We start from the raw sequence: 20,546 nt of genomic DNA, 5'->3' as shown, positions 1-20,546 counted from the left end.
TTACCAGCTCAAAAAAAGAATTACAACCATCATACGGATTTGGACAGAGTTCCAGACTAGTTTGTAACTTACCTCTGTACTCTCCATTTGTCCTTTTACGTCAGAAATAAACGATTCCCACGTTTGCATGTGAGGTTCCAGATTAATATATATCGCAGCCTCCCTGAAAAAGCAGAAAACATGAACATGCTTAATATCTACTCTAAAATAGTTTTTAAAATTGAAAGCACTGGCCCTGGCTGGTGTGGCTCAGCGAACTGAGTGCCAGCCTGGGAACTAAAGGGTCATTGGTTCGATTCCCAGTCAGAGCACATGCCTAGATTGTGGGCCAGGTCAGGTCAGGTCCCAGGGTGGGGGCTGGGGGGGGGGCTGTGCAAGAGGCAACCACACAGTGAGTCTGCTCTCCCTCTCTTTCCCCCTCCCTTCCCCTCTGTTTAAAATTAATAAATAAAATCTTTAAAACAAAAATAAAAAATAAAAGTATACTGAAAGCACTGAAGTAGAAATGAAATAAACCTTTAAACATGGAAGATACATTTCACATATTCACACACACAAAATAAACAACTATTTTTAAAGAATTGCTTATCTTAAAAACACCACTAGAGACACTTCAGGAAATTTTAATAACTGATCTAACCCCAGCCTCAAAACTGGTGTGCAGAGAGCAAATACACTCCAGAATTCTAATTTCTTTTCCCAAATTTGAATATTTGGCCATACTTCATTTTGACATCAATGGTTTGTGTGGTTTTTTTTAAAGATTTTATTTATTTGCTTTTAGAGACAGGAAGAGGGGGGGAGAGAGAGGGAGAGAAACATCAGTGTGTGGTTGCCTCTCATGTTCCCCCTACTGGGGGCCTGGCCTGCAGCGGCATGTGTCCTGACTGGGAATCAAANGTGCAGAGAGCAAATACACTCCAGAATTCTAATTTCTTTTCCCAAATTTGAATATTTGGCCATACTTCATTTTGACATCAATGGTTTGTGTGGTTTTTTTTAAAGATTTTATTTATTTGCTTTTAGAGACAGGAAGGGGGGTGGAGAGAGAGGGAGAGAAACATCAGTGTGTGGTTGCCTCTCGTGTGCCCCCTACTGGGGGCCTGGCCTGCAGCCGAGGCATGTGTCCTGACTGGGAATCAAACCAGTGACCCTGTGGTTCATAGGCCGGCACTCAATCCACTGAGCCACACCAGCCAGAGCAGACATCCACATTTAATATTAAAGGCTGTCTAGCACATTTACAACTTTGCTGGAAATGCTACTTCCTACTTTACTGTAAAATAAAGGGTGGGCCTGATGTCCACAGCAGATGGATGATCTCCGTGCCGCCCACACCTGGCCTACGGAAGTTCCTGCCCCTTCACAAACTGAGGAAACCAGAAACGCTACCAATCGGTGACTGTGCCCATTCTCAAGGCACACTTTCAGGAAAACCCAGAACATCCTTTGATGTGCCTTTTCCTATTCTTTTGGTGGAATGGACTCCTAAGGATGAGCTAGTGTTCACTACACTAGCTTAAGGCTAAGCATGAGGTTTACCATGGAAGTGGACACTGTCAGATAGAACAGGTTTTCCACATGCCCACGAGGCACAGCCCTCAGCACCCCAGAGCACCTGCCACAGCCGTGCAAGTCCTGCTACCTCAACCAGCATATGAGTTCACCTTTAATCAGAAAGGTTTGCACAAGTGAAAAGAAACTAAGTCTTAAAAATGAAGAAATAGCCCTGGTCGGTGTGGCTCAGCGGACTGAGCGCCAGCCTGCAAACCAAAGGACCACCAGTTCGATTCCCAGTCTGGGCATGTGCTTGGGTTGCAGGCCAGGTCCCCAGTAGAGGGCACTCCAGAGGCAACCACACATGGATGTTTCTCTCCCTGTCTTTTCCCTCCCTTTCCCTCTCTCTAAAAAAGTAAATAAAATCTTTTAAAGAAATGCAGAAATCATGGACTAGACATCTTTCCCATGACTCACAGGAACTCTGCGTTAGTGTGGAGGGTTTGTGATCAAATCGAAAAGCACTAGGAAGGACGAATCACCTGGGATTAAAAAGTCAAAACCTGTGTGCGGAACACAGTAGTAAAAACAACAACAACAGAGAAAAAGCGATCCCGTGTGTGAAAATCCACGCAGAAAAGTGCTCAATGCTAGACTGCAGGAGATCCTTTTAGGGATCTCAGGTAAAGCTTATTCTAACAACAAAGAGAAAAAACAAAAACAGGTAAAAATCATGGAGAACTGAAAAAGTGCGCATCCCTGGACCTCCTCTGAAGTGTCATTCCCACACTCCGCCCTTAGGATTACTACATGACTGTGCTGAGGGAAGGCAATGTGGCAAAACGTTCAAAAAGCCTTGAGAAGTTTGATCTTCATCCCAGAAATGAATTGCATGGAAATGACTGACAACGTGCACAAAAATTTAGCTGCAAGGATGGTCACTGCAGTTCAGCCTTTACCAACACACACAGACAACGCCGCCGTGCACGCCAGGGGTGCCGGGCCCATCGGGACGTGCCTGCTAGAGTCCTACACAACCTTCCGACACCAGGCTGGAGAACACTAAGGATCCATGAGAAAGGAGGGCGTTTCCCACACTTAGGGGAAAAAATACAAGTTTTCTCTTTTTAAAAAATAGTAACGAATGTATTCCAAAATATTAACTATACCTCAATTTAGAATTAGGAATAGTTTCTATCATTTTTGTTTTAAAATTCTGATTTTCCTACAACTGTACATGTATAAATTGTGTAATTATCAAAAATAAAATGGCCCGGCCTACAATTTCCTTTCTCAAATCACCTGTAACTCTTACTGACTAAACGACATACTGGGAAACACACCCACAGTGCCCAACAGTACCTGTCCAAATTCTTCAGGGTGTCCAGGTACCGATCCGCTTGGTATTCTAAGATCCATAACTTGCGCAGATACGTCTTCTTCGCAGTTTCAAGCACAAACAGCTACAATTAGATCAGAATGTTTAAGTACTTCAAAACGGAAAAACAGAAACTTACTTATGTATTTTTTAAAGAGTTTTATTTATTCATTTTTGGAAAGAACGGAAGGGAGGGAGCAAGAGAGGGAAACATCTATGTGCGATTGTCTCTTGCGTGTCCCCCTACTGGGGACCTGGCCAGCAACCCAGGCATGTGCCCTGACTGGGAATCGAACCAGGGACACTTTGGTTTGTAGGCCAGCACTCAATCTACTGAGCCACACCAGTCAGAGCCGAAACTATTTTAAAGTTTCTTCCTAAATAACATTCAATGACAAAAATCACCAGAACATGATTATGTTGTCATTTCACTCAGGTGAACATGAATTAGAACTTTTGGGATCTGAAACCAGAATAACAAAATGACTGTAAAATGATATACTATACTTTGCTACGTGTACTGCATACTTTTTGGCCCACATTTTTGAGGAAAAATAAGGATGCACCTTATACACGGATACAATGATTACACAATCCTGTGCACAAACATGTATGGGCATGCATTTACACATGGCAAAACATGGTCCCTTAAGTGACACTTTTCTCAAATGTGCAACTTCCCACAAGGCTTACTGCTTAAGCCCAGACTGAGGTCATCCGTGGGTATGCATGTCCCTGGTGTGCATGACCTGCGGTCCTGTCCACTGTCCTGTCCACGGTGAGCAGAGGGCCAGGGCCTGCAGAACCACCCAAGGCCGCACCCCACTGGCTCTGGAGGCCACAGAGAAACTGTTCTCAGCATGGGCACCCACACTGCGCACTCCTGCTTCCCACCAGCCAAATGGCCACGTGTGGGGGGCCCTCGGCAGGACATGAAGGACTGCGTGCTCCAGTCCAGGTGTCAGTGACCCTGACAGGACCTGCCCACAGAACTGCTTGCCACGTGGTGGTGAATGAGCACCGAACAAGCTCTGGGGCACAGACGTGAGTACGGGACCCACACACTGCAGGTACTTTGCTGTTCCTTTCCTTCCCGTAGAAATAGCTACCCAGCCAGTATTTAACTGAAGACTTATGTTTGCAGACTGTACAAGCTAAGCCTCTTTTTATTTTCCCAGAATAACCACAGACATACATACCAATAAATAACATTTACTTAATCAGACAAACGACAAGCATATTTCGGGAACTAAACAGTACATAGCCAGGGGCTGTTATCTTGATTTTTGTCCCTCTTTCTCACGAAGCATACTGACATTGCGGTGTACTCTTCCGGGGGTGGGGGGAGTATGTTCGGAGTGAGAGCATGACTTTCAGGTTCCTATTCCAATCATCGACAAATACGTTTTACCGTTGGCTACTTCACAGTATAGCCTTCTTCATTAAGTATAACGAAGCCATCCACTCAAAGTGGAGAGCTTAAACAACGACTGAATTCTAATGCTAAATAAGGAAGGCAGGTCACCAAATCTGGCATACACCAAGCACAGCCACGTCACACAACGTAAGCACAAGGGCAAACAACGAAAGAGCTACAGGCGAGGAAGACAGGCTGTTCCCGGGAGGCAGTGTCGTGGGGGACATGCTTTCTGGCAGCGTTGTTGTGCCTCGCATGAGACTAAACCCAGAGCCGAGACCTCCGGCCACACCTGTCAGTCACCCCAGGGCCTGGGCTCACCTCTGCATTCACAGCTCTTCGCCGAACCTTTTCAAAATACTTCTTCCCGACCCTTACGTTCTCTTCCAGTTTCATTTTCTCGTTTATAAATGCCTTACTGCAAAAAGTAAAGAAACAATGCTTTTTGAGAAGTGTCACCAGGAAGAGCACAAAGGCTGCAGCCGGGTTAACTTTGAAATCACGCCACAGAAGGACATAACGTCTTCCAGAGCAACGTCCTGCCAAACACTGCGCCGCACGCGACAGACGCGCGGCTGCGGTCTGGGCCGCCCCCACGGCCACAGGAAGGCAGGCCACGGACGGCGAGGAGCTGGCGGGAGTGCGGAGAGCCAGGCTCACCGTTTTCACCAGCACGTGTCGGGGTGAACCCCCCGATCAATGAACTTTACAGAACGTCCCTCACCCTCTGAGTCAGAAATGCTGTCCTGACACACATCCTAAGGATATGACCCAGAGGGAAGAGTCATCTATACGAAGTCGTTCGTGGCGGTATGTTTATGACGGCTAAAAAAGAGGCAGCCACGGACCACAGTGTGACTGGAAATGTGGATACGGAACAGTCCGAGAGGAGCAGAGCGCGGCTGCTCGCTGCCGGACAGGCTGGTTGCCAGCACGTGAAAACACTGCCTCCGTTAATAAAGGTTAGAAAGAAAACTTCCTATAGGTTCATAATAAAAATTCTCTAGTGAACCTGTAATCACAGAGCAACAAACTACATAATAAAGTTGAGTCTGACATTTCACGCAACATGAAAGTTTTTCAGAACATATTTAGTTTCTAATTAATTCAAGGGAAAAGGCATAATCAACAGTAAATTCAGAATTTTTTAATACTGACAATATGAAATAAAAGTAGAAACATCATAACATAAAAAATGTAAAGAATAAACCTATTTAATATTAAAGAAGAAAACAGAAAGGACAGGAGAGAGAAACACGATCATCTAAAACACAGACAAGTCGAATATAATTAAATGTTAGTGCGCCTGCGCCTCTGGTGCTGAGAGTGTAAGAAGGCAGAAAAAATCAACTTAAGCTCAGTTTGCCTGGTTTCGGAGGGCTGGTCCAGGAGGAGTTCCAGGTCCTTATCGTCTCCATCGTGTTTCTGGGCGCGCCTAGGAAAACACAATCACCCAATTTTACTTAATTTTCCAAGATTTAAAAAAAACCAATCCCAGGGTAAATTCTACCCACATCCATGCAAAAATTCTTGAGTTCTTTGCAAGTTTTTGCATTCTGTGCCATTTCTAGTCTCTTCTAAATAGGCACAGAATCTGAGATCCTTTCTTTTGGGGAGTTTTCCTTGTACTTGGAGGGCAGGTCACCGACTTGAGCCGTTTCACTTGATCACTAAGTCACACGCTCACCGTGACCCACGGCCGTGTGGGTCGTCGTGTGGGTCACCCCATCTCTCAGTCCCTGCAAGGGGCACCTCCAGGTGGGTCAACACGAGACAGGGAGGAGCACAGTATGACCAGTGGTTGTCACTCGAAGTGCAAACCGCCTCTGCTCTTTGAAGTAAAACTTGAAGCCCAACAGACACACACACACCCCCACATGCACACACACATGCACACATGTGCATGCTCTCAAGTGGGCAGTGTGACGACCCCTCACAACGAGGCGTGTGAACCCAGCCACTGTGCACAGAGTCAGTCCGCCTCTCCTTCCCGCTTCCTCCGTGCCTCCCAGGCATCACCACCTGCTCAACACCCGCACCTCCACTGAGAACCAGTTTAAATGTCGTTTCCCTTCTTTTAAATACTCCTTCCTCAACATCAGGGGTGTCACACTCATTTTCACCAGGGGCCACATCAGCCTCGCGGTTGCCTTCAAGGGTCCAAATGTCATTTTAGGACTGTATAAATGTGACTACTCCTTAACAGCTAAGCAAGAGCTCGGCCCTGCCGCCAGGTAGACACAAGGTGCCAGGCGGGATAACACAAGGCGGAGGGCCGGACTCTGCCTGGGGGGGCCTTGTGCCTGCCACCTGTGCTCTAAGTACTCGGCTCCACATAGCACCTTCTTGGAACCTCTGCCGTCTCCACTGTTGTCGCTAGCTGTCCCACTGCACCAACCACGTCTGAGTGGTTTGAGCTCCTGGAGTCCCACCCACGTTTAAAAGAAGTGTGATCTAAGGTGCAGAAAAACCAGATCATTCTTCACATCCTTTGAGCTTCTCTAGGAGATCTAAACATTTTAAAGATTTTACTCTAGAACCTAAACGTGAAGCATTTCTTTGGAAAGTGTAAAAAGCACAGAGATGCCTGCGGCTGATCTTTCAGTTGTGACATAAAAAAGTCAAAGAAATACAGGGGTGAACAAAAATAGGTTTACAGTTGTCTGTATGGAAAAAAATACAACAAATACATATAGTAACAGAAGAATAAACTCTGTTTCACGTACTCACAACTATAAATCTACTTTTGCCCACCCAGTACACTAATAAAGTTAAAAAACTTTTTTCAAAATTTATACCCCAGCAGAAATGGTTACTTTTTATGCTAGCAGAGAAAAAATATTTTCTCATCATCAACAGATTCCTTCATTGTGTCTAGTTTGATCGTATGTCTACACGGAACACATGAAAATACACATTAAACACAACTATACCTGAATTTTTAGGTAACGAGTAAGACCAGACCTGCTCGCATACTGAGAGGCAAAGAGCCCAGGACGGCGTCCCTCCTGTGAACACGTTCCAGTGAAAGGACCCAGCACACCCAAAACACCATGACACAGGCAGTGCCTATAGCTCACTGTTCTTTCTAAGAACTGCCCAGAAACCGCCCAACTTGGGGGCTGGCAAGACTGGTAACAAGAGCCGTCTCAGGACGCGCCCAGGTGAACGGAGAGACTGTGAATGCCACGGCACAGCGGTGTGGCCCGGGCGCCCAGCGCCTCCCACTGTCCACGCGCCTCGATCCGAAGGAGGCCGGTCCCCTGCCTGAGGCTGCAGAGCGTGGTGGGGCGAGGCTCTGACGACTCTGGGCCCAGACCTCCCGGGGCCTGGCAGCTGCCCCTTCTGCAGTGCTGGGGCTGCCACCTCCCCACAAGAAGTCTGGCTGCCACGCTGGAGCCCAGATGGAGAGAACATGTGGGTAAAAGTCACAGGGATAGGACACGGAGAAGGACAAGCTCTGAAACTGCACAGAGAGGCAGAGAAAAGGACCCTGCAGCGTCCCACCCCAGCCAGCCCCAGGTCCCTGTGGCCAGACGAGCAGCAGTGGCCTAGTGGCCCGAGTGGAAGGTCATGATCAGATAAAATGGCTGTGAGTCCAGCATCTGAGTTTTAGGAGTCTTGTCACACCGAGGCAGGTCAAAACTACGCTGAGCGAATCGCTTCACATACCACTGTTTGAGGGAGCGGGGAGGGACAGGAATCAACCACAGAGATCTTCAAACCCGGTGGCCCACCTGACAACCGTGGTGTCCACATGCATCTCCAAACCCTTCGCACCCCAGGGCCAAAGTTAACCATTTAAGGACTCAGGACGAAAGCAACCACAAACAAAATAATCATCACACAACCTCAGTGCTGGGAAGAAGCTTAGGACCTAGACTAGCCCCTCGCTCCACAGATAAGGAGAAAGGCCAAGTGTCCTGTTCGCAGCAGAGGCAGGGCTCAGGCTGCAAGGAAGCACCCCTTCATTAACTCAGTCCCGCTCTACCCACCTGCAAACCTGGCAGGTCTGGGAGGAGCTTTAGGTGACATAAGTCCCCGACAGATATTCTTTAAAATGCAATGAAACAGTATCTAAAACGTTCACTTGCCTTGACAGAGTTTGAAGCTGAGGATCAAAAACGTTACACTAACCGAACAACCCCGTCCCAGTGATAAAAGGCACGCCTTGCCAGGGTCACTTACAGTTCAAGGGCATGGGAAATCCTTTCCATTTTGTCCTTCAGCGCTTTCACCCTTTCTTGCATTTCTTTCCTCTCCTCTTGCCACTCTTTAACTTCCTTTTCCAAGTCTTTGAGGAACCAATCTAATTCCGTCTTTGAGATCTAAAAACACGTTAGAAAGCACATAAATAAACTGGAAGTTGTATCTGGAAAACCAAAGGATCTCTGCCCAGGGACCGCATAGGTTAGAGAGTCGTCCAGATGCACCAAGGCTCTGGGTGTGACCCCTAGTCGGACAGACACGAAAATCAACCAATGAATGCATAAATGGGTGGAACAGAAATTGATGTTTCTCTCTTCCCCGACCCTCACATCTCTCTAAAATCAATTACAATTTTAAAAATTAATTAAGAAGAAAACCCGAACAAAAAAACAAGACAAAGGAGCCTAACAGATGGGAACTGTGGTGGTGTCCCCGCCTAGCCACTGACTCCGGTCCCGCAGAGCACGCCACAGCTGGCTGCGCTGCCCGGCTGAGGCTGGGACGCCAGGTCGCCCAACATGTGGCCTTAGCCCCCACCTGCCCTCACTGAACCAGGCAGGAGGGGAGGCCATCAGGTAAACAAACCAAGAGTAGATAATGGCACGGGAGAACGTCTGGTGCTTGGAAAGGACTTCTCAAAACCCGTGATGTCTGACCTCGTATTCAGAGACGAGCCCGCCGCCCCCAGAATGGACTGAAGCAGCGGGAAGGGCCAGGCGGAGGGACAGCAGTAAGTTGTCTGGACAAAGGCAGGAGGTGTGACCTGGCTGGAGCGCGAGGTGGACATGTGGAAGGTGGAGCAGGGAGAAAAGGCACCCAAGGCACCTTGAGTCCGGATCGCAGAGGACCTTGTAAGCCACGTTACAGAGCGCGGGCTTCACCCTGCAGAGAGCAGGTGGCAGCGAACGAAGGCTCTCAGGCAGGGCAGTGAGATGATGAGGTGCTTGCTGGGGAAAGTAACTCTGAAGGACGACGCAGAGACTGATTGGGGTGGGCAAAGGGGCACATGAACGTGTCAGACGGGGCCACTGGCCTGCACACGTTCTTGACCATGACTCAGAGTAACAAATACATTTTAATAATGACCCACACCACGCGTGTGCACACGTACACAATACTAAAAAAAATGCCCTTTTCTGAGATTTCTAATGTTTCTACTTTATTTCATTGTATCATTAAAAACAATTCCAGTCACCATCACCAAACTGACTCCATAGCCCATTATGCCTTATAAGCCTTGATGTTAAAAATAGAAGGAAGGGAAAATCTCAAAATCCCACTTGCAACAGCCCAGGCAAGAGACAGTAAGGATGACGGTGGCAACAGCAGGAATGACAGAAAAACACAAGGGCACTTCAGGGGACGAGAATGGGCGAGCCTGCGAGTCCGACTGCAGGTAAGAGGTAAAGCAGAAGTGACTGGGTCGCACACGCTTCTCCCTTGGGAGGAATAACTAAATAAAACACATTAACAAAAAAGAAAAGTACAAAAGATGTACCAGACTAGAAAGCATGGGGAAAAGGGAAATTAACCTAGATATGGATGTTTAAATAAATCTCTGAGTAAGCAATAAAATATATTTTGACCCTGAAATTATTTTGATGGATGCAGTAGAAATTTACAAAGTGTCTGACAAACACTGTGTCAAAGTGTCTGACCAAACAATGGAACAGAAATACTGAATTCATATAGTCTTTCTGTTCTTTTATTTCAGTCATCACCCGAGGATAGGCCCATTGATTTTAGAGAGGGAGGAAAGGGGAGAGAGGGTGGGAGGAAAGGACAGGGAGAAGGAGACAGACAGACAGACACCCAGAAAAACATCAAACGGTTGCCTGCCACATGCACCCCGATCAGGGACTGAACCTGCAACCCAGGATTGCCCTGACCTGGAACTGAACCCTTTGGTGTAAGGGGCAGAGCTCCAACCAACCGTGCCATCCTGCCGGGACTGAAACAGCTTTCAACACAACCACTTAGAAAGCCTTTATCTACACACTATAGATACTTCAAGTTCCCAGGCTATTCTAGCACAGACCAGCACGCCTCAAGTCTACTCTGCTTTGTTCCCCAAAACAACTCTCCGCAATATGGGCAGCTCTCACTCTATTAATACACTACAACCCAGAAGTCCCTTTACATGTTATTGGTGGCAACTTGGAATGTATTTCCCCATAAAGGGCCCTGTTAGAAATATCAGCAAAACATCCAACACTTCTCTTTCAAGAAACTCATGGTTTCAGTGGCAAACCGATTAAAATGAGGTCTCAGTATCATGGGGACGTGTTCCAGGCCAGGAGTCTGACTGCTGCGGAGACGGTCTCGGCAGGGATCCTGGGAGCAGAGGCCTTCGGTGCCAGGAGGACGTGGAGGAGATTTGAGAACTTCCTCTGAGACACAGTTTTGAAAAGATTCGTGTCTGTCACCATGGGCCTCTGTCTTCCTGGCAGCACTCGCTGGCCGGGCCAGGCCCATACGGACTTCTGAGTCCTACTGCAGTGCGGGGGCTGATCTCAACGGCCCTGAGACGCACAGGCCAACAACACGGGGTCCACTCTAGCGACACGGGGAAGGCTCTACTCACACAGACCCTGCTCCAGCCTTGCTGAGCCTGCACTCACTGAGCCACTACAATGACTGACGTGACCTCCACGCTTACTCTACTCACAAGATGCTTGCTCCACCCGGGTCACCTCCACCACTGTGACCAAGGCCCCCAGGCACACCTCATGGCTGGCAGCCACCCCAACCTCACTTCTCGCCGACCCCATGCTTCTATTCTCAGCTGATTTCGCCTCGGATCCAACCCCTTGGCCAGCAGACAATGTGCTACCAAAGGTCATCCCAGGGCCTGAGAACGGACCTGGCACGACGGCCTCTCCCAGCGCACCCACAGAGAGTGCCACTCCGTGGGCTGACCGCCCCGTGCGGACACTGCCGCCCCAGAACGCTGGCCGGGCCAGCTGTCATGCACTTGCTCCGACTCCGTGAACGAGAATGGGCCCACTCCTTTCCTTCCAAACACTGGAACAGGAGAGACAGCCCACATGCGACCGCATCCTCTACGTGCGCCAGTCTGTAGACACAGTTACAGACACTTTCTGGTGGTCCTTTTGTCCTTAGAGAAAATCTGGTTTCTACACTTCTTGTTTTAAAACCTCAACTTTGTTCCAAAATAACCGTTTGAGGTATCTTCAATAATATATACATATATAAAGTTTAAAAAGGTAAAATAAAAGAATGCTAAGTAGGTTAAGAAAGCAGAATAAAAAGAATGCTAAAGTCAAACCAGATGTGAGAGTAAATATAAAAATAAATGGCATGAAGTGATGACCAGGCTTCAGAAATAGCAATAAAACATTCCGGCAGACCAAGTCGAAGGGGACACACAGCGAGCGACGCCTCAGTGTCCACGGAACAAAAACAAGCCCACCGCACGGAGCAGCCTGGGCAGTGAAAAGGGTGCCGCCGGCAGGTCCCGGGGGGCCAGCACAGAGCCCGGCACTTGGAGGAAGGTGCCAGGAACACCTGTCAAGTGAAAGACGGGGTAACACCCTCAAGTCCATCCCAGCAACAGGTGAAGCAGTAAGTAGAGCCAGAACCTTCTCAGATCATGGAGGGCTGATGCCCTTAGGTGCGAGCTGAGAACATAAAGCCACAGTCACGAGTTAGCGCTTCAGGAGCTTACGTCCACTTGGTCCGACATTATCAGCGAGCTCCTTGTGTGAACACTGAGGTTCAAGGCTGACTAAGAAGAGTCTTCACCTTCAGCGAGATCACAGTTTGGTGGAGTTATATGCATAAAAGACAGTTACCATCCCACGTGTAAAAACTAACTCAAAATGGATCATACATCTAAATGGAGACACTGAAACTATAAAACTCTCAGAAGAAAGCACAGAAGCAAATCCTGGTGACCTTGGATTAGACAATGGTTCCTTAGATTATACCGAGACAATAAGTGACAAAAGAAAAAACAGAGAAAACAAACCACGTTGAAACTGAAAACTTTTGCGCTGTAAATGATACCAGTAAGAAAGGGATCAGACAACCCACAAAACAAAGATGGGAGACAGGTATTGCAAATATGGAAGATGGGAGAAAATACTTATAAATTATATGTTTGATAAGCAACTTGGATGCAGAATATATTTTAAAGAACTCTTACAATTCAAAAGATAATTCAATTAATAAAGGGGCAAAGGACTGGAACAGACATTGCTCCATAGAAGATACATAAATAAACAATAAGTATATGTCAGGATGCTCAACACCACTAGCCTTTAGGGAAATGCAAATCAAAACCACAATAGCCTTGGCTGGTGTAGCTCAGTGGATTGAGTGCAGACCTTCGAACTAAGTGATTGCAGTTCGATTCCCAGTCAGGGCACATGCCTGGGCTGCAGGCCAGTCTCCAGCGGGGGACACACGAGAGGCAACCATACATTGACATTTCTCTCCCTCTCTCCTTCCCTTCCCCTCTAAAGATATATGAATAAAATTTTTAAAAACCCACAATAAATAAGACACCACTTCCCACCCATCAGAATGGCTTTGGCTTTACTCAGAAAAAAAGGGTAACAGGTGTCAGTGAGCACGTGGAGGGGCTGAAACCCCTGCCTGTGCGGACAGGAGTGTGAGGTGGTGCAGCTGTTTTGGAAGAGTCTGGCAGTTTCTCGAACGTTTAAATATGGGGCTAGCACATGACCCAGTGACCCCAGTCCTGGGGATATATCCCCCGAAATGACAGCACACATCCACAGAAAACCCTGTGCTCAGAGGCTCACAGCAGCATTCACTGTAATAGTCAGAAGGTGGAAGGAACGCCAATGTCCATCAACTGACGAATGGATGAGCGAAGTGTGAGGTATTGTAGCCACACGATGGAATATGCATCAGCAGTTAAAGGAAATGAAGTAGTGATTCACGTTACATGGACAGATGGATGAACCTTGAAAACAGTATGCTAAGTAAAACAAGGCACTCACAAAAGACCGTAGATTCCATTTCTATAAAATGCCCATAGTCTGCAGGGTAAGTTAGTGGCTGACCAGCGCTGGGGGAGAGTGGAGAATGGGGAGAGCCTGGCAGTGGGTATGAGATTTCTCTTTAGGGCGATGGAAGGCTCTAAGCTTAAGACTGTGCTCATGGCTGTGCACTTCTGTGCATGTATTGAAAACACTGAACTATGTACCTTAAATGGATGAACCACGTGGCACGTGGACTGTTTCTTAACAGATGTGAATGCAAGGATGATTGCTGTGCAACAGTCAGGTGCTCACGCCCGCCACTGCATCAGCGAGGGCCTCTGCCCAAGCCAGCAGCGACTGCTTCCTCAGGAAAGTGACACCTGGGCGGACCCAGAGGGCGAGCAAGAATGAATGGGCTTGGGAAGGAAGAGGGTCACCAGAGGCACAGGGATCAGTGTTGGGGGAGGTTCGGGAGGGAAAAATCTCAGGACAAATGTCCTGCAAGTCACTTGAGAGTAAAAGTGACAAGTCAGTTAGCTCATAACCTCAGTAAATCTAGAGTCAAAGGCCAAGAGAAAGATCAATAAAAACCATGAAATCCACCCTCAGCAGTGTGGCTCACAGTTGGTTGGACGTCATCCTGCCAACCAAAAGGTCGCCAGTTCAATTCCCGGTCAGGGCACCGGCCTGGCTTGCAAGCTCAGTCCTCGGTTGGGGCGTGTGCGAGAGGCAACAGATGGAGGTTTCTCTCTCACACTGATGTTTTCCCCCTCTCTTTCTCTCTCCCTTCCCTTCTAAATAAAATCTTAAAAGAACCCTCAAATTTCTTTTTATGTCTATAAAAGGATTCTCCACAAGCTAATTATGAGCATAATCATGGTTAATAAAAAATGGCCATGGCTAAATCTCAACCCCTCATGTGTAGACACCACCCTAAGGACTCAGGTGAGCCACTGATGCTGACGGGAACATGTTTTACGTGGGAAGTCTGACGACCGAACAGGCCTGTGTTTGGGAGCTGAGCATGGCTGAGAAAGGGGACTGACTGCACCCACACACACAACCACAGGACCTGGGACCCGGAGCCGTGGCCGATGAGAAAGTGCACCACCTGCCTGAGCCCACCAGTCAGGGTGGCTGCTCTCCCGGCCCTGCCCCTGGGCCTGGTCCATGATCCGCGCCGCCTTTCCCGGCCAGCCGTAAGGAGAAGCCTGCACAAACCGCACAGATGCAGGAGCCGGCCAGACCAGCGTCTGCCAGGAAGGGCCAGCCTCACTCCTGAGACGCCCACCTCTCGTGGTGGAGCCCCTGCATCTGCCCTCCGCAGCGTGCCGGCCGCAGGCATTCCCACGTGGACTCACTGAAAGAGAACTTTCCTGAGCCAGTATGAAGCTCAGAAAAATACTCTGCTAAGTCCTCCCACTCCCCACATAACTTGTTTAAACTTGTGTTCCATGAGTCACTGTACTAGGCAGGGTTTCATTTTTGTTCGTTCTTTCCTCTCCCAGTGAGGCAGACCTCATTCATCCAGGTAACTGGACGGAAATGTTTCTGGTTCCTTCTAACATTCTCGTCCTTCGAATCTTCCCCAGCCCTGTCCCAAGAATAAACGGGTCCTACGGAATCTTGCAACAGTTACCTTTCCAAAGGGTCCCTTTTCTTCTAGGTGTACTTGGATCTCAGCAAACGGGTTTCCTGACCAGGGTCTCACGAAGCTAACTTTATTCTATTGAATCGTGTCGTCCCCGCTATGGACCCGCACTTCTGCACCGAACCCTCCCTTTCTTTTTTTTTTTAGTATTTTTAAAAATATTTTTTTAACCATAGAGTCATAGAAAATTACAAAAGATAATACAGCGAAGTCCTGTACACCCTTCACCCAGTTTCCCCAATGGTTACATGTTGTGTAACTGTAGCACAATATCAAAACCAGGAACACATATTAGTACTATGTACATGTACAATTCTGTCATTTTAATCACATGTGTAGATTGGTGTAACAACCATGGCAATATGCAGAACTTCACCACAAAGGTCTCCCTCACGCTGCCATTGCATAGACACACCCAACTCTTCCCTTCCTCCCTGCTATCCCTACCTGGCAGCCACTAATCTTTAGTTTTCTTTTCAAAAAATGATGAAAACTCTTTTCCTTGTTGTCACTAGATACTATTCCATGGTCAGCGCTTTTGTGTGTATTAAATGTCTTTATGAGTTATTTTGTATTCTTTCACTCTTTTGAAACTAAGCATTTTTTGAGATTCATCCATATCAATCATTGCTGATCTGTTTCAAAAGTATCATAGAGCTACTGTTTTATTTTTATTTTTTTAATATATTTTATTGATTATACCATTACGGTTGTTCTATTCCCCCCTTCATTCCCCTCCACCCGCACACTCCCTCCCCCACCATTCTCCCTCCCTTAGTGTCTCAAGTGCTTTAGATTCTATATTTCCCCCACTATTCTCGCCCTCCCCCTATCTATTTTCTACCTACCATCTATGCTATTTTCTGTACCTTCTCCCCCCTTCTCCCCCTCCCACTCCCCTGTTGCTAACCCTCCATGTGTTCTTCATTTCTGTGGTTCCACTCCTGATCTAGCTGTCTTCCTGGTTTGCTTTTGTTTTAGGTGTGGTTGTTAATAACTGTGAGTTTGCTGTCCTTTCACTGTTCATATTTTTCATCTTCTTTTTCTTATATAAGTCCCTTTAGCATTTCATATAATAAAGGCTTGGTGATGATGAACTCCTTGAACTTGACCTTATCTGAGAAGCACTTTATCTGTCCTTCCATTCTAAATGAAAGTTTTGCTGGATAAAGCAATCTTGGCTGTAGGTCTTTGGATTTCATGACTTGGAATACTTCTTTCCAGCCCCTTCTTGCCTGTAAGGTCTCTTTTGAGAAATCCGCTGACAGTCTGATGGGTACTCCTTTGTAGGTGACTGTCCCCTTATCCCTTGCTGCTTCTAGGATTCTCTCCTTCATTTTGGTCTTGGCTAATGTAATTATGATGTGCCTTGGTGTGTTCCTTCTTGGGTCCAACTTCTTTGGGACTCTCTGAGCTTCCTGGATTTCCTGGAAGTCTATTTCCTTTGCCAGACTGGGGAAGTTCTCCTTTATTATTTGTTCAAATACGTTTTCCACTCGTGGCTGTTTCTTTCCCCCTTCTGGTACCCCTATAATTCGGATGTTGGAACGTTTAAAGATGTCCTGGAGGTTCCTAAGCCTCTCCTTATTTTTTTCAATTCTCATTTCTTCATTCCTTTCTGGTGGGATGTTTTGTTCTTCTTTCTGGTCCACTCCATTGATTTGAGTTCCAGTTTCCTTTCCATCACTATTGGTTTCCTGTGCATCTCCCTTCATTTCAGTTAGTTTAGCCTTCATATGTTCCTCTAATTTGTGACTATGTTCCTCTAATTTGTGACTATAATCTACCAGTTCTGTGAGCATCCTGATAAACAGTGTCCTGAATTGTGCTTCTGAGAGGCTGGCAATTTCCCGGTCGCTTAGAGTTATTGGCTCTGGGACTTTGAGTTCTTCTTGCACCATCTTTTGGGCTGTTCATGCCTGTCCTGTAGCAGGATCAGAGCCCTAAAGTGTTCACTAGAACAGGGCAACTAAGTCGTTGGGTTGTGACGCTGTATGTGGGGGCAGGGTCAAAGAGGGACTCTGGCGTCCTGTCCGCCGCCTGCCGCCACGGCCCTCACCGGTGCGGCAGTTGCTGCCGTCACCCGGCCCACGCGTTTTGTCCCACTGCACGCGAGTGTGCCACCGCCGTCAGCCCTCGCCCCCTGGGGCCTGCATGGTCCATCTCACTGTGCACGAATGTGCGACCGAGGTCTGCCCCGCACCCCAACTGGTTCCCGGCTGCCTGCGCGCCTGGGTCGGGGGACCTGTCCTGCCCGACCCTGCTCGCTGCTGGCTCCGCCCCTCTTACCATCCCCGTTGAACGGTTAGATGTAGTCGGACTTCCGTATAATTCAATTTTCTGTCCTTTGGTTGTGTCTGTTTCTCCAAACCTTTGTTGTATTCGAACTTGGTTGTGGGAGAAGGCACAGTGTTTCCACCTATGCCTCCATCTTGGCGGAAGTCCCGAACCCTCCCTTTCTGAAGCGGACTACCACCCCTTGGTCAGCTCTGTGCAGAAGCCCTCAGCCTGGGAAAAGAAATGCACCGCCATCTCCTCACACCCACAACTCCACTCCCCCCAGCGCAGTCTGGCTTCTCCGCCGACTGCGGCATCACTCTGGCCGCAGTCACGCGGAACTGATGGTCGATCGTGGTCAAGGCGATTCCAAGTCGACAGACTCAAACAAGACACTCCGGGGGACTTCCCGGTTCCGGCGTGAGGAAGATGACGAGGGTGTCGACAGCAGTAATGAGAGTGGCAGCCGACACTTACAGAGCCCCTTCCGCACACCAGGCGGTTTTAGGTACGAGGGTTAATCCAGCCCCACACAATGAGCGCTATTATCACCCAAGTTTTCCAGATGAAGAACTAAATAAAGCACAGAGGGTATGGTCAGAACTGGGGTCGAACCCAGGGTGGACTTCAACCCAGCCGGCCTGGCTGCAGGCCTCACGCCCCTAACCACTGCCTCCCAATGTAAACGAGAATCTAACCTGGAACCTGCTCACCAGGAGAGTTTTGGTTAATCAAACAAACTGAGTTGGAAGTAAATGAAAAATCACATTTACAGTCCTTTTCTTATACGTAGCTCGCAGAGGCTCTAAAACACTGCAAAAAACAGTCACTTTAGTACGTCAGAGACATTGGAAACAAGCGGTACTGAGAAAGAATCCTGTGTTTGGCCAACCAGGCAGGAGCTCAGCTAACTGAGCCTCACAGGCACAGCTCTCCTAAGGAGGCCACACGCCAGCACAGCGGGGGTGGGGGGGGTGGACAGAATCACCTTGTTCTCCTCCACGCTCCTTTTCAATTTTTCTTCCAGGTCCCGCACTGCCAGTGCGTCCCGGAGTCTTCTCTGCACGAAGTCCCTGCACGCTCCCCACAGATGCCCTCGCAGAGCGCGGTGCTCCCGTTCAAGCCGGGAAATGCCCCCCTGGAAGTCAATCAGAAAACCACCGGTCAAAGTGGTTACAGACTGTTTCTGGTCTGGCCCCAACCTGTCTCTTAAAATACACAAAGGGGAATAAAAGGCAGATAAAAATTTCAGGGAAATGTCACAATGATTCAAGAAGTAGAAACCCCTGAACAATGTTTAGCAAAGCGACCTCTTTTTTAAAAAAGTTCTTCGTATTGCTGGAATTTATAAGAAAACCTTTCAATCTGTTCTATAATTAGTTCTGAATATTTATCGATTTTAGAAGGGTTTACTGTTGTATCAAAAGTTTGATGTAAATGTTGTTCTCCACAATTAACATTAAGAACTATTTTTTAGATTTAAGAAACTATGTATGCTTTGCATATTTTAGATATGAACAGAACTTACTAACTCTGGTCTTACTTTTAAGTATCTTAAATGGACAGCTGCTGACTAAAAAACAAGTTAGAGTATTATCAATTAATTGTTTTTAGTTATATAACTATCTCTTGGACGAATTTAGAACAAAAACAGAAGCCACACTATAAGGTGACATAGTGGTGAACCACCAACACCATTTATGGCAGTATTTTTAAAACCCTTGCTACAGCTGAGACTGCCAGCCATCACACACCTGCGCCGAGAAGGGGCGTCTGTGTGACCCAGCCACCCCGCTTGGTGGCAGGGGACTGATCTGCCCAGGTGTGAGGGTCCACAGCAGCCAGGCTGCAGAAATCGATCCCAGCGGCACAGCCTGGTCCATCTCCCCCGTCTCTCACACCTCTCCCAGCATCTTAGCACCCCCAAGTGTCGAAAGGCAGGAATGAAGGTTTCGAAATCCTGTGACTTGTCAGTTAGAGACCTGCAAACTCTGGCCTGGTGACCACACATGCCAGTGTGCTGGCAGGGTTCGAGCTTTCGTCTATCAGGCCTGCACATTCAGCGCGATGGCTAGAGACCATGTTTAAGTAATAAGGTAAATGGTCAAGCTTACTATAACCCATTAGCAAGTCTTCATGGGTCAAGATTCTATTTTTATTCTCAGTTCAGCAGAAGGTTCATAATGGCAGCAGTGTGGTATTGCCCCAAATCACCAACACAGACGGAGAGAAAGGTCCATGCCATCTCTGCTACTACATCTAAACTTGACCACAATGCTGTAATACATTATTTTCACCTTTTATAGATAAGAAAACCAAAGTTTAGAAAAATTAGGCAACGTCGCCCAGTCCCAGACGAGAGCAGCTGCCCTGGGGTTAATCGTTAAGTCTTGCTGGTGGAGAAGCCCCAAGCAGCTCAGCTAATGTCATGTTCCTGAACCTAAGAGTCAGTTTAACCGAGTGTTTGTGAAATTCTCCCAACACTGACGAGAATATTTGGGAGTCAAAGCTGCAGACTCCTTAAGCAACAGAGCATCCCTGGTCCAGAGGTGAGTGTGCTTGGAGAACTCAACACCAGTCATTCTACTTGCAACATGTTTGTATCAGCACAAGTGTTCATGACACCTCTGCTTGGAAGTGTGAAAAGCTGGCACAATCTAAATGTTCAGTGAAAAGTCAGTGGTCAAATGATCACACACTCATGCAGTGAAATACCAAGTATGCATTAAAAATGATGGTAAAAGGCTGATACACACGTACAAAAAGAGATGGTAAAAATCCTGTTTTTGCTGATATGCGGAAAGAGGTCCAAAATAAAGTAACACTGAAAAATTCAAGTACAACATACATGGTATGATCCCATTTTTTAAAAAGCATGGCTTTCTTAAATGTTAAAATAAGGCCTGGAAGGCTGCGTATGAAAATATTAACATGGATGATGGGGATAGAGATCATTTTCAATTTCTCTTTCATAATTTTCATTATTGTTCATTAAAAAAATTTAAGGACCCTATATTATTTTTGTAATTGGCCAAAACTATAAAGCTCCCTCTACCAATACAGTCGTCCCTCGCTACATCAAGGTTCACTTATTACTTCATTGGTGAGTACTCACATAGAATTTTATATGTTGTTAAAATTACATAA

The 20,546-nt window shown here is 47.2% G+C and overlaps 1 protein-coding gene across 3 annotated transcripts in view; it reads right to left on the bottom strand.

Annotated features, from left to right (window-relative positions):
• The window catches only part of TTC3 (tetratricopeptide repeat domain 3), a 112,842-nt gene that overhangs the window by 9,493 nt on the left and 82,803 nt on the right, over positions 1–20,546 (bottom strand). For all 3 annotated transcript variants that reach the window (XM_037040623.1, XM_037040624.1, XM_037040625.1), the window contains 6 exons: positions 18,388–18,537; positions 8,481–8,620; positions 5,659–5,727; positions 4,614–4,710; positions 2,860–2,960; positions 73–163 (listed from right to left, as the gene is read on the bottom strand). In XM_037040623.1, the coding sequence (XP_036896518.1) occupies positions 73–163; positions 2,860–2,960; positions 4,614–4,710; positions 5,659–5,727; positions 8,481–8,620; positions 18,388–18,537 (648 nt within the window). The remainder of the gene's footprint in view (positions 1–72; positions 164–2,859; positions 2,961–4,613; positions 4,711–5,658; positions 5,728–8,480; positions 8,621–18,387; positions 18,538–20,546) is intronic.

This window comes from Sturnira hondurensis, unplaced genomic scaffold (genome assembly GCF_014824575.4).
Source record: "Sturnira hondurensis isolate 20B ecotype Veracruz unplaced genomic scaffold, ASM1482457v3 Scaffold0002640, whole genome shotgun sequence".
Lineage (NCBI taxonomy): Eukaryota > Metazoa > Chordata > Mammalia > Chiroptera > Phyllostomidae > Sturnira > Sturnira hondurensis.
The sequence above is the reverse complement of the archived record's forward strand: the minus strand, read 5'-3'. Positions and strand labels throughout refer to the sequence as shown.